Below are 15234 nucleotides of genomic sequence, written 5' to 3' on the forward strand. Positions count from 1 at the left end.
AAAAGATCGATTTAGGAAAAATATTTATTATGAAAGAGTTTTTGATTGGTTATTGAATTCGTATTTTTCTGTCCAGGAGTGTGTGTCCATGTCCAATAGAATTTAATACAACACATATTAAAACAAGCTTTCCATTGCATGTAAACCTTGCACTCTGCGGTTATAGGATGAACGATTAAAATTTAAACCTCCGCAACTAAAGGGGGTCTTTCGTTGGGGGCTTTTTGTAATTTTGTTAAGAAAATCTAACTCTAATAATCGCGCTTGAATTAGCTGTGCATTTATAATCATGGCTGTTGTTAATTTATTTTGTTATTTTGCATTCATAATTATCACACTCATGTTCTTATGTTCTGTCAGTCGGTCAATAAAATTTTATGTAAAATTAGTATTTTATTATATTGCTATATTTAGTGTTACTCTTGTTGCTATACCATTCTCAGCATGCCAGCCAGGAGATCCTGGAAATTTATTGTAAGTTTTTTTTAATTAATACAAAATTTGAAATGAAATATTTATTAAATTTTGACAGATTATTGGTTTTCGATAAAAAGATTTCATTGTTACAATATTTTACATATACAATATTAGATTTTTTTTTCTTTCCTCCTTATCATAATTTGATTAAAACTTTTGTTGACAAAAAAATTGATCTCCCCACATAAAATTTATTAGCTATTAATATAGAAAAAATTTGTAATTTTTAATTTAAAGAATAGTTTAAATGCATTATTTAGTTATTAAAGTTGAACGTTTTTCTTCAATAGAAATATCATTTGAAAATTTTGTAATTGGAATGATTGTTGAGATCAAAAAAATGTTCATAATAAACTTACAAACAAAGTAATATAATTTCATAACATTGGAGGAAATGCTCTTGCTAAATTCTTTTTTGAAAAATATTTAATAATTTTTTATCAAATAATTTATGCACCACATATTGTTTTTACTTCTCTCTCCAAGTGATTTTAACAAAGAAAAGAAAGATATCACATTTATTTTTAATATTAATTAAATTAAGTAATAGAAAATTTAATTTTATTAGATTTATAATTTATAACATGTTTAACAAAAGTATTGTTATAAAATTGTATGAATGGTATGTGCTCATGTTTTTCAAAAGTTATTTTTTTCTTAATTGATTAAATAAAGTGCATTCTTTCATTGTTATTTCATGATATTCAAATGTGGTTACATTGATGCAGATTAATATTTATGTTGTTATAGTCTATTTCTGCCTTATTCGGAAGAAGTAATTTCAACGAATAGATTTTAAAAAGTTTGTCCAATATTTTTATTTAGTTGTGCAAGGCAAAGATGTGAAATTTATGAATGTATTGTATGAAAAAGATTTAGTTGAAAGTTTGAAAAATGTATCTAATAAAAAGATTTAACTTTTCCTTCTGATAGTATTTATTATCCTTAAATATATTTCAATCTTTGAATATGCTTATAAAAGGAAAACAGGTACTTGTGTATTTACTGTAAATTATTGGCAAATATTAGTTATATGATGGTCTATAAGTATGTCAGTATTGGCAGTTGTTTGCTGTCCTGCGATTAATACACAAATATTGGATTACAAATGTAATCTAGATGTTTCTTAAATACACTTGCACCTTTTAAAATTTGACAAACTGAAAAGGTTTTTTTTTTTTTTTTGTCAGAGTCTTTAAAATTTTACTTTCTATTACTTTCCTGAATTCATAACTATTTAAAAGCATTTTGAGTACTTTTCCGTTAGCTGGGCACAAGCGAAAAATCGCCAAAAAATTTAGAATTCCGCCAAATTTCTTAGGACAAATTCGCATTTGGTTTACAATCCATTAGCTGAATGCAAACGAAATATCGCCAAATTCGCGTTTGGTTCACAGTTGGCGACATTTGCGCCTGGCTAACGGAAAAGTACTGCATTTTGTTAATTAACATATAGAATACAGTGGCGGCCAAAATTGTTGACACTTTTAAAAATTGTTATATTTTTTGACTTTTTATACTTATAGAAAATGTTACATTTAACAAAATGCAAATTCTTACACATCATTTTAAAGAGAATTTAATGCTAATTTCAATACAAAAAGCAAAATTGAAATATTGCAATACAAAAAAAAAGTTACTTTTATCTGAATAACAAACACAGTGTTGAAGTGGATTGTAATTTCTAACTTCTCTGACAAATCATTGTTCTTCCTTTGGGAACCAATCAAATGTTAATAGCCGCTAGCAGAAGCTGACATCATGTTTAAAGTTGGAACAAGTAATTATTGTGCTTTTTCCTGTAGAAGGAAGACTGTTCTTTATATAATCAAATTACAAGGTAGAAATTTTATTAAACTTTTTAATATGTAGATGGAATTTTTGTAAATATTTCTAATATTTGGTCAAAAAGCAATGACATCAAATAAAAGAATATATTCAATGCCTAGAAAGAGAACTAAGAGTGTTGTATTACATGAATGTGGTCTTTCCTATGCTAAAATTGCAAGACAAGTGGGTGGTTCAGTGAAGGAAGGAAGGAATGAGGTTTGTTTTCCGGCGTATGCTCCTGAACGGATTCTTAGCTTGTGCCGGGTTATCAAAACTCGAAGTGGTTCAGTGACTACATCTAGAGTCCTAAAGTTTTGTTTATGATATCAGGAGACAAATTCAATAAAATACAAAGCAGGAAAGGGCTGAAAAAGGTGCACCACATCTGTTAATGACAGAAAAATAAGAAGGCTATGTCTCCAAAATAGAAGAATGTCATCAGCGGCCATCAGAAGTCAATTGAATGATGGCATTTATGTCAGTTCAAGAACAATTAGGAGAAGATTATAGATGTTGGACTAAGAGGTAGAATTCAACGAAAAAAATCCTTATCTCAATTTACATCCGGGTATAAAAAGATTACAGTGGGCAACGGAGTGCATTAATTGGACAGATGATCAGTGGTCACAAGTTATATGGATTGCTGAATCAAAGATATTGTTATTCAGTAGTGATGAGCGAAAATATGTAAGACATAGAGTAAGTGAAGAGCTACATCCTGACTTCATTCAAGCAATTATGAAGAACTCTATTAGTATTATGATTTGGTCATGCATGTCAGCAGATGGTATTGGTCTCGTTCATGTTATCAATGGTGCATTAAATGCAAGAAAATACATTGACACTATTCTAGAGCCAAAACTTACACCTTCCATCAGTGATCTCTTTTCCAAAAATACATCATTTATTTTTCAGCAGGATTCAGCTCCAAGTCACACAGCAAAAATATCGAAAAAGTGGTTTAGTACAAAGAGCATTGAACTGTTCACATGGCCAGGAAATAGTCCTGAACTCATAATTATTAAGAGCTTATGGCACCATTTAAAAACTTGTAAATACAAAGCGTTCATCCAATTAAAGAGAATTATTTCCTGGTATCCTACAATAGCGAAGGAAGAGCTTAAAATTCTCTCCAGCTCAATGAAACATCATTGTGAAGCTGTAATAAAAAATAAAGGCTACCCTACTAAGTACTGATAACTCACTGTAGTCATCAGGATCTAATGTGTCTCAATAATTATTGCTACTTAACCTTTTTTTTAATTGTAAATATTTGAATTTTGCTTTTTGTGTTCAAATTAGCATTAAACTCTGTTTAAATAATATATAGAAGTTTGCATTTTCTATGCGCATACAAAGTTAGAAAACATAAAAGTTTTCAAAAATGTCAACAATTTTGGCCACCACTATATAATTGCCAAGCTCCAAATATTTCCTCTTTCTGCATTGTACTACAAAATTTTATTTTATTTGTCTTTTTCTTTTTAAAATTTTTTTTATAAGTCTTAATATTTGATTTTAATTCGGAAAAATTTGTTTCATTATTGTATAATTATCGAAAAGCAGTAGTTGCTTTTACTATTTTAGGAGTAAAAAATGATTATAATGCAATGTAAAAGAATAGGAAAACTCTGACAAATTCTTTACTGCAATGTTGTTACATCAGGTACATATAAATGTATGTAAACTAATGCATTAGTAATGGAAAGTACTGACATTTTTTGTTGATGTTTTTAATTTACCATTGCACAGATGCTGAAAATTATTTTTGTATCTAAATATTATTATAGTCATTTTTGTTTTTTACTTTCATTTAAATCAACTACCACAACTGTTGGATTAATTCTCATTAATACTTGGATTAACTTTCATTTAAATTAACAGGTGCAATTTGTTGACACAAGTTCAGTGTGTCAACAGATTGCCAGAATTCCAGTTTGTCTTTGTTTCATATTCAGAAGTTTCATACATATTTCAGTATAAAATCCACATATATACATAAATAATTCTTGAGCATTATATTGTATTGAAATCAATAATAGGCAAAATTTTGTCTGTATCTTTTGGTTTAGAAAATGTAATTCATCTTAAATTATAGACTAATCATGATAGAGATGCAAGTAAATAAACTCAAACAAAAAATTTTATCCTCCATTTTGAAGTCTTGTCTTAGAATGCTTGAAGTCTTCTTTTAAAAATTAGATTATTGCAAAGTTATTGATTGAATGATATATATTTGTAGTTTTTAATCGATCTTTTGATTATATTTTTAAACATTTTAATTTATTAAAGTTTATATTTCAAAATATTTGTTTTTTTTTATTATTTATTCAAAATGAAGAATATAAACCTTAATGCAATATATAATATTATTCGTAAAACACTATTTGACATCCAGTATACATTATTAGTGTAATTGTTGCTAGATTTTTCTTTCAAGTTTTTTTATTATGTTAATACAATAATAATAATTGTAATTTATAAAATACAAGTTGCATACAAACATATGTCTAAACAATTGATGTCATTTGATTTAATTATAATTCTCTGTAAAGTAAGCTATTCCAAAACTTATATTGTTGGCACAAAATTTAATAAATTATAAGAATTGGATGTACAGCAATTTTTTAACATACTAGGCTCCACTATTAAAGCTCTTGTTAGTCGTGAATATTTATTTTTACACTTTATTCTCATGACTAGATCATGGAAATTCTATAATATTGAAACTGAAGAACAGCAGGAACTACAAAACATGTATTTTGTTGTCATATTTCTTGAAGTACATCCAGGCAAACAACTCCTTAAATTGAAGTATCATCATTGAAAAGGTCATCTTCTGAGGGAATATATTTGCATTGTAAGGTAGGCCTTGTCAAAAATGTTCACACTGTTGTTCTTCCTCTATAGGTCTTTAAGGAGTGTGCAAAAAAAAAAAAAAAAAAAAAAAAAAAGATAGGAAATAAGGTTAAGTTATATAAATTTTTGTACTTAATGATACAGAAAATAAAATTTTTGTATTTCAAAGTTGAAGTGATAAAGAAATACAGTTTTTAGTTAATAGATGCTGGGGAAACTTACATTTAAAACCTACAATAACCAAGGTTCTTGAAAAGCTTTCCAAGCTTTTATATATTTTTCTGTCTTTAATAAAACTAACTAGTTAAACATTTGAAAAAATTGTTTGTTATAAAGAAATACGGCTTTATCTATTTTTTTTTTTTTTTTTTTAACTTTATGCATCATGGAAACTTTTTTTTCAATCAAATAGTTTTTGTAAAACATTTAACCTTGTGGAAAATTAGCTAAAATAAATTATTTTATTTTTGTGATCAGTAGAAAATTTTGTACTTTTGTTATATAAAGCTACATAATATGATGTAGAATTACAACATGTATGACTTTTTTCGTTGGTATACACTTTACTGGTTTATACTCATACTTTCATTCAAAGTATCATAGTTTCTGTTACAGAATTCTATTCTGTTTCAATCAAAATGTCATAGTTTGTGTTTAAAACAATCGAATGCAGATTGAAATTATAAATTTTAGCTATGGTTAAATTTTTCTAAAATGAGCATTGTCCTTAAGAATTATCATTCCTTTTGTCTTATAGTTCTTGTCAATAAATAAAAGAAATTAAAAAATAAATATATACATATTTTTAAGGTATGCATCTTGGATGGTTCATCATATTATATCTCGGATCTTTGGCTTAAAATGGGAGGTGAAAAATGAAGAACTATTAAAATCTAAAGAGCCTTGTGTCTTGGTTTGTAATCATCAAAGTGCTTTAGACATAAGTGGTAAGTTATAGACACATTTAAAAAAATCATTCCTTCCTAATTATAGTATAAATGGTTTTGGAGTATATTGGTTTTCATCTACTTATTTGTGAAATAAGTTAATGCATGTTTGAGTATACAAAATTTAATGATGATGAATTATGATAAAATTTGCTATTTATTTGAAACTCAAAAGTAATATTTGACGACATTGGTCAAATTTATAAATTTTTCCATTTTCTCTTTCTATAGTTTTAAGTAATTATCCGATAGTTTTTATAAGCTTTATAAATTTGAATATTATTATAAAATCATCTTTTTTTCTTTAATAGAGTAACTGATATCAACAAATATTCAGTAAAAGAAATCAAAAGTGCATTTTTAAATGGTTTTTATTATTTTGTTCATTCTAAATATTGAAATAGCAATGTAAAAATATTATTAAATATGGTAATAATTTTTTTATTCTGTTTATTTCAAATATCAAATGTTTTTTTATGATGATATTGTTGATTAGTGTGCATATTTTTTTGCTAATAATTGTGCTAAATTTATAATATATCTTATTTAAATTATCATTTATCATAAGTAGTGACGTTAATTATATATAGTAATATACAATTTTGCATATACATTAGATTGATCAATATTTCTGCAGCATACTGTGAAAGAATAATTAAGTAAAAATATATGAAATATAAATTTTCTTTTAATCAAAAATGTTATTTTACACTAGTTAATCTCATATTTTTCTTATTTTTTCTTATGAATAAAGTTGTCGCATGGCTTCTAAATTTGCTTGACTTGGCTAAACACTTTTATATGAATTTTACTGTTTCTATAAAACATTTATTTGATGGCATACTAGAATATGTGAGTTAGTTTATGCTCATCAAAATATTGTAATGATACCTATTTTCCATAACTGTGCTTGTGTAATATGTTTGTGTACTCAATATTTTTAAAAATTTGTGTTCTCTTTTCCTTATAATATAACTGAATTTGTTAACTTCTGAATTTTTATGATATTTGCATGAAAATTGTACAAAAAATGAATATTTTCAACTGTTTTTTTTTTTTTTTTTTTTTCTGAAATTTGAATTTAAAGTGTTTATCTCTACAAATAATAAAGAAGAATCTGTGTGTATATATACTGGTGCTTATGAGACAAATCATTTGACCTGGAGCTACCAATTGTATGAGATTTTAGCAGTTTTCTACAATAATATTCAAAAATGTTATTGCACAAAACATTTTTATGTCATTTTGAAAGTTAAATTTTCCCCTTGAATGATATCAATGTAATTCTCCAGTTTATTCTTTAATTTTGACAATTTCTTAAAAATATTTTTTGCAGGATTTTTTCAACAGTTGATTTCATTATTGCGATAAAACCAAACGGTTTTCATTATTTCACCAAATAATAAGTCATTTGATTTTTTTCTCAATGTGAAAAGCTAAAGTAGATAGATTTTGTATTATAAATGTGTAATTTACATGAACATTTTAAAAATAATTACAGTGCCTCAAAATCAGACAGCTATATTTTTAATAAGAGTATTGATTTCATTAGAAAGACTCATTTATACAATAAATAGAGCAAGTGTAATGTTATTAAAATGATCTTAATTTATATCATAATTTGATGCTTAAAAATACTTTGATACAATTACAAACATTAAAATTATGCATGAAATATTTATTGAAAATTAAATACCACCAATATTCCTACTCAATCAACTGCTCACCAAAGGCAGCTAATAAAGCACAATGGTCTATTTTTCTGAGTAATTTTTAATTTTGATTGCAGGAATGATGTACATTTGGCCACTTTTTCATCCATGTGTACCAGTTTTGAAAAAGGAACTTCTATTCACTGGTCCTTTTGGCATATTTTGCTGGCTTGCAGGATGCATATTTGTTGACAGATTCAATTCTGAGAAGGCTCGAGATACTCTGAATATGAAAGTAAAAGAGCTGAAAGAAAGAAAAGTATGCACAAATCAAAATTTTGTTTATTTCCTTTCTTTATATATTTATATACTGTTGTCTAAATCAGATTTTAGGTACAACTGTTTCATCTAATTTTCTTTCCATGTTAGTCAAATTTCTGCTAATTAATGGTTTTTCATTATTTTTTTCTAATATGTCATATTTAGTCTCCTAAATCATTTACATCATTTGCTTTGCTAGTATCTGGATAGCTCTATTTATTGTGACTTGCCTTTTTGTATAAGTTCATTTTTCCTTTCCTCTTCGTACTGCATTTTCCTCCTTTCTTAATAATTTTTAACATTTTTTATGAAACTGAAGATTAAAATTATATCTATATTATTGCTGTAACCTAGTACCAAGTATATATATATATATATATATATATATATATTCACTTAAAAAGATATTAAAAAAATTGTTTGTGGTAATAAAGAGCTTATGGATAATGTTAGTTAAATTGTCTTGTGTAGTGCACTGATTTTGTGTGTGTGTGTGTGTTTGTTTAAGTAGATTTCCCTCTCCCCTTTAACCATATAAATTATAAGTAATTAAAGTCCTATAACATACTAACCAGTATGCACTTTATTTTCTATATATTAATCAACATAAATAAATTCATTCACAGGCTTGAGTTTTCAACTATTATTTTAGAAAATTTACTTTTCTTGATACAAATTGAAATAAGAAATGTTAATGATTGGGAACTGAGATATCAGAAACAAAAGTACTAAAATGATATTGTTGCTGTTGTTTATGAGGCATATCCATTTTTCTTTCAAATAAATTAAAACAAGCATATTCTGTATTTTTTAACTAATATTTTCATTAATTATATGTTAATGAATTTGTTTCTTAGTGTTCGTGCTCTTTATTCAACTGAATAGAAAGATCAAAGTTTCTAAAAAGTAATTTATAGTATTTGAAAATAAAAACTGATTTCCTTATCATTAATTTTCATCTACTTTTTTTTTTTTTTTTTGTAACATGCATGTTAGTATGTATTTTATATACTATTTTAATTTAATATGTGTAGTTCTGGATTTTGATTGCCTTGAAGCACGAACTCTGGTAACCTTAATCTCTAAATGAAAGGGAAATTTTTTATATTTAAAAATTCATTAGAATTTTGGTATTTTATCCTTTTTTCCTGAGAATGAATTTCTTGAATTATTTGCTTCCATTTTTAATATATTCATTTCTAATAAATAGTTTCTTTTAGGTAAAACTATGGATATTCCCTGAGGGAACTAGAAATGATAGTGGAACTTTGCTTCCTTTCAAGAAAGGAGCATTTCATATAGCAACTCGAGCAAAAGTAATTATTTTAATAAATTTTTAGCATGCAGTATTGATTAAAACACAATAGAATTTTTAATTTATTATTTCTGTTGTTTGAACAAACTCAAGTCAGCAGTATAAAAATAATCATGTTATTGATAAATAATTGAATGTTTGGGCATGTATCTTCTAGTTAAGCTATTCCTTTTTCTAATAACCAAACATAAATTTCTATAATTTCCAAGCTGTTTGAACAACTAATATTAGTTTTTGTTAAAAAGCAAATTCTTTGAAAAATACAAGTAACATTTGAATGCAGTTTTACTGTCTTTCACTTTTTTTTTTTTTTTTTTTTTTCTGGTACTATAGTTGGTTAGAAGAAAGTTCCTACTGCCTAATTTCTTCTTATAATCACTTTTTATTTTGCCTTATGCCATCAAAGCCAGGCTAATTTCCGATTTGCCTTGTTTTGAGACTACTTAAACCAAGATCAAGAATTGCTTTGCATTACATGAACCAAGTTCATGCAAAGTATTCTATCTAAATTAAACTTTGCTACAGTTTTACATTTTTTAAAATTATTTAAAACTGGGTGAATTTATTGAAACTGTATGTATTACATTCTCATAATCAGGTTAAAATTATTTTGCATTCATACCACAAAAGTGCCATTTTCAAAATCAAGGTCAGACTTCAGGCCTCATTCTTTTTCGGTAGTAAAAAATATTAAATCTGTGATTCTTAATCTAGTAATTATAACCCTTATAATAATACTAGCCATTTTTACCTGCAGCTTTACCTACATATATCTGTTCTATAAGCAAGTAAAAGATGCTAACATATACCTTTAAGTGATACAATTTATATTTCAATTAAGAGATTTTAAGACCCTTTATCATAATTAATTACTAATCAAGATTTCAAATTAATAACATTTTTAATTTCAAACTCCGTGAATCTAATAACATATTATTAATTGTTGGAGAAACATTGATTTTCTAGCTTCATATCGGTATTTTTAAGTTATTGCATTTTATTTTAAAAGATTAACAATGCCAAGAGAAGACAGCCTGTTGACTCTTTGGTTTCTTGCAATAGTCCCGAGATTCAATATTCGATGTAATAACACTTATATCTTGAAATAAGCTACTACTAAAAATACAATTAAAATCCAGATAATGTACAAGTAATGAAAACAAAATAGAAAATATCTTGGAATCAACTTCTTTAACATTGGTAAAAGCTCGAATAATAAATATGATTAAACAAGTTTAGATTATTTTGATAAAGGAATGGAATTGAGAGAAAAAAATTTCAAATCAGCTTTGAAAAATTGATTAAAAATTAAAGAAAAATTTTATGGCAATGAATTTATGGCAATTTTTTTTTAAATATTAAGATGGTATAAATAGTATTGTGTGTGTGTGTGTGTGTGTGTGTGTGTGTGTGTGTGTGTGTGTGTCTGTGTGTGTGTGTGTGTGTGTGTGTGTGTGTGTGTGTGTGTGTGTGTGTGTGTGTGTTATGCAAAAAATTAATCTTTTCATCCATTTTATAAGAGCATAAAAAATTTTTAATGTTTTAGTATTCATTCCATGTGCTAGGGATTTTGTACCAAATATTGTTCAAATATATCAAAAGGTGTGGAATTGTATATGATTAAAACAAATAAATGGACATTCACTTTTATATGTACAAATTGGATTTCTTTTTCTTTATCACTATGTGTATGTGTTAAGGGTTATTAAAAATGTGACAAGAAAATGCACTTAAGACTTATGATTTAATTTATAGCTATATTATAACTATACTTTTTAGATGTCAGTTTGCAATAGCTGCATACAGAACTTAAACCGAAGATTTTTAATTTAATTTTTAGTTTTCTGCATATTGTAATGGCATGCAATTTTATAGAAAATTTATACTGTTTATCTTTTTATACTTTAGGGTCTGTTGTATATGTTTAAATTAATGATAAATTTATCATGTAATGATAAATTTATCATTTTTTTTTCTTAGTTCTAAAAAGTTGAAAAAAGTGAGAACATTGCAATTGCTATAATTACTTTTTATTATTCTTATTTCATGTTTTTCATTCTCTTTAGATTCCTATTGTTCCAATAGTTTTCTCACAATACACCGATTTCTATAGTATTGGTAAAAAATTATTTGATAGAGGTGAGTACAACTTACTATGAACTCAAGTATGTTTTATTAATGGATTACAATTTCAAAATCTTAGGGTCGTTTTGAGAATTTGCTTTGCATTTTGCAGTGAAGGGAAGAGAACTCTTTCCATATTTATAAACTGTATTTGAAGCGATCCAATTAAATTGCAATTCATTTAAATGTAATTGCATTATCCTATCCTGCATAGCACTTGTTTCGGCCACTTGAAATTTAGATGAAATTTTATTAATTTAAAAGTTTTAAATGGTATAATTCTATAATTTGAGAATTCTGATTTTTTTTCCCTGAAAATATCTTGTGCTGGGGTAATATATGAAATTTAATTTGAAATTTTTGTGAATAGGAGACAAAATAAGCTGAAGTGCTTTAATCATGAGACTTCTTTGCAGTTAAGATATGTTAAATCTGTCAATTCATCTGTTTATTCCAACATCTTTTAACTATGTAAAGTTTTTTTATGCAGCAACATTTGACAAAATCTTGTCTTTAAATCATATCATTTATTCAGATTTCAATCAAATATTTAATTATTGATCAGCTGTTAGAATTTTTCAAAATTCTAATGCATCATTATGAAAGTGCTACAAAAATTTAAAAAATTCATACACTAGCTTTTTACTAGAGTTATGTATCAAGCAGTGTAATCATAAAATTTAATCTGCTATCTTTCTTCAATGTTTTTAAAAATTGTTAGTTATTTAAAACGGAACTATAATTATTATAGTGACTATATTATTAATAACTTTTGTCTGCTTATTAAATTTGAAGAGGGCAACTCTGAATTTGAGTGAATATTTCTCCACTTATCAGCATTTTTTCCTCATTTTTAACTCTTAAACTATCATTTAATATATAAATTTGCTTCCATGATCTTTTCTGAATTGTTTAGGTACTATTACTGTCACTGTTTTACCTTGGATTAAAACAGAGCATTTGACATCAGAGGATGTACCTTTGCTGACAGAAAAAGTTCGATCTCTAATGATGTCCAGCTTAAAGCAGTCGGCAGAAGGTTTATTGGAAACAAAATCTAATGGCAGCCACAGTACTAAAGAGCAGAATCAGTGATTAAATTCCATTGACTATTTCATCCAGATCAAACTTATTTTTTGTTTTTATAAATTTACTGAGGATTTATTTCTTTACTGATCATTGAAATCCTGTTATTATTTTAAAATTCATTTAATTTCATGTTTTTGTTTGTTGAATGTGCCATAATCCTTGAAGGTCTATTTCTTTCATTTAAGCAAAGTTGCTAATATCAAAAATTCACATTGATCTCATTTACAAATTTTACTTGTGATTTTTCTACTACAGAAACATGCTCAAAATCTGGTTTTCTTGATTCATTGTTAATTATCTTTTATTATTATCAGTTATCTTTGCATTGGCTAAATTCAATGGAAGGAAGATTTCAGTTATTTGAAATTAATTCCAAGAGTTTTTATCATGCAGATATTAGCAATTTGAAACTTATTTAGAAAGTGGGGAGAAACTGGTTCAGTAAATAAGTGATATTTATTTTTTTAATTTTGCTTTAAAAGGGAGAAAATTTTTCTTTTCTTCCCCTTTTTGTCCTCTTTTTTCATTTTGAATTTCTTTTCAGATTTATAAGTTTTCTTATAAATCTGAAAAGAAATCCAGTGAAAGGATTTGTATATAAAGTTATTTATAATTTCTTTTTTTCTTTCCATTTCATTACAGAGTGTTTGCAGTATAACTGCTAACACTTTTAATTTCTATTTGAGAACTTTTTAGTGTAAAGCATACAATGAAAGCATACATAAATTCCATATCAAAATTTTGGGACTTAAGAATGTCAGTTTGTTAGAAAATTCTCTAATTTAAACATGCTTATTGTAGTGCTAATTTTTGTTGGTAGCTTTAAGTGAGAGTACAAATGCAGTTAAAACAAAGAAAATACATTCATATATTTTGTGTATGTGTGTTCCAGCATACCTAGAATTTTATAGAATTTTGGGTATCTGTCTTAAAATATTAAATGACACATCTATGCAAATCTTAGACAAAAATGAATTTATATATATAGCATTTACATAGCAAGGCTATACTTTTTTTGTGTGTGTTTATTGTGATAATTGATACCTAAGATTTAGAACTTTTTGCTTTTATTATTTTTTTAAATATTTAAATGCATTTATTAAATTTATTTGAGCTAGTCATTTTTTTTTCATTAAAATAAATGTGATAATATTTAGTTGCCAAAGATACTTCTTTAAAATAAATGTGCCTACATTTGTCAATTTTATATTAGTCTTTTTTTTTTTTTTTTTTTTTTTTTTACTATGTCATGTTTGTTTTGTTATATTAGCTATTTATTGAGTATACATTTATATTGAATATACATACTACATTTTAGTAATGGAATACTAAAATGCTATTAAAGTGGATAAATAGATAATGTTAAAGTAAAAATATTTAATAAAGGTTGGAATTCAGAAGGATGAAAAAATCATCTAACAGTGATTAACACAGAAATTTTCATCTAAAATTAAATAGAATGAAGAAAAAGGGTGTGAATAGAATTTAGCTAAGAATCCGAAAATTGGCCTTTTTACAAACATTTATTTATTTTTTTGTCTTGTTTTATAACAAGAGTTCTTTAATTCTAAATTATCCTTCTGAATATGTCAATTAATTTCAGTTTCCTTCTCTATTATTCACCTCTGAGGTTTATATATATATACACCAATAGTAAAAACTATTAGATTATCTATTTTCAGTTATATCATTTCATTAAATATGCTAAATAGATGTTCTAAATTAGTTTTATTTGTTTTCTTACACTTTTATTCTTATTTCTTTGTTATTTCCATTTCTTATTTTTTAGTTATTTACATAGACTTTTAAGACAATAATTAGATATTTTATACTAAATGAAGGTTGCAGAACTATCTTGATTGTATATGGTTCCCAAGGGAGAAAAGTTTTAAAATTCTCTTCTGTTCTACAAACATTCTATTTAAGGTGGTATTCAATAATATAAAATAAAAGGAGTATTAGTCCATAATGAAATTTGTATCTTATTTTCAAGTTACATGTTTTTAATAATTAAAAAAAAAAAGCTTAGTGATGTTATTTTGTTTTTTTTGTGATATTGGTAATTTTTTTCCCCTGATATAACATATGAATTACATTATGGTTTGAGGAAAGTTGTGTATGCCAAATGTACTTTTAAAATGCTGAATTGATATGTGATTATGTAATTATGAATGACTAAATCAGTTATTTTTAATCTTATTGCATTTAATATATAAATCATTTTAAGAAATGTTTACCTGTGAATAATTGAAATATAATTTATATTTCAGGTTAATTTTTTTTTCCTTTTATTTTCCCCTTTTAGATAAAACTATAGAGTAATAAATTTTATATTAAACATTCTATGCCCATGGAATGAATACTTTATTAGAATATTTTATTAACTTAAATAATCTTAATTTTTTTTTTTTTATGACATGGGTAAAAAAATTATTTTTTGAAAAAAATTTTCTTTTGCATTTCTGTTTTCTACATTGAACATGTGAAATTAAATGTCCTTTTTGTACTTCACTATAATAATATAGTGAAAAATTATAATATTTGATAATGGTTGATGAAATGAAAAATATGTTATAACTATTAAATAATCCTGAATAATTATTAGCAAATGTGTAAAATA

At 25.6% G+C, this 15234-nt stretch overlaps 1 protein-coding gene across 1 annotated transcript; it reads left to right on the top strand.

Moving 5' to 3' along the window:
• Positions 1-89: 89 nt before the first annotated feature.
• On the top strand, positions 90-13738 carry LOC129963123 (1-acyl-sn-glycerol-3-phosphate acyltransferase alpha-like). Its single transcript, XM_056077209.1, has 6 exons — positions 90-474; positions 5977-6113; positions 7903-8084; positions 9307-9402; positions 11468-11540; positions 12442-13738. Exons 1-6 carry the CDS (start codon positions 290-292, stop codon positions 12618-12620), a joined length of 852 nt encoding a protein of 283 aa, XP_055933184.1. The 5' UTR covers positions 90-289; the 3' UTR covers positions 12621-13738.
• The last annotated feature ends 1496 nt before the right edge of the window (positions 13739-15234 follow it).

The sequence above is a fragment of the Argiope bruennichi genome, chromosome 3 (assembly GCF_947563725.1).
Source record: "Argiope bruennichi chromosome 3, qqArgBrue1.1, whole genome shotgun sequence".
In the NCBI taxonomy this organism is placed as follows: Eukaryota; Metazoa; Arthropoda; class Arachnida; order Araneae; family Araneidae; genus Argiope; species Argiope bruennichi.

Coding starts and splice junctions, on each gene's coding strand:
- LOC129963123 (XM_056077209.1), top strand. CDS start 290: ATGGCTGTTGTTAATTTATTTTGTTATTTTGCATTCATAATTATCACA. Junction 6,114..7,902: donor AAGTGCTTTAGACATAAGTG/GTAAGTTATAGA, acceptor TTTTGATTGCAG/GAATGATGTACATTTGGCCA. Junction 11,541..12,441: donor TAAAAAATTATTTGATAGAG/GTGAGTACAACT, acceptor TGAATTGTTTAG/GTACTATTACTGTCACTGTT.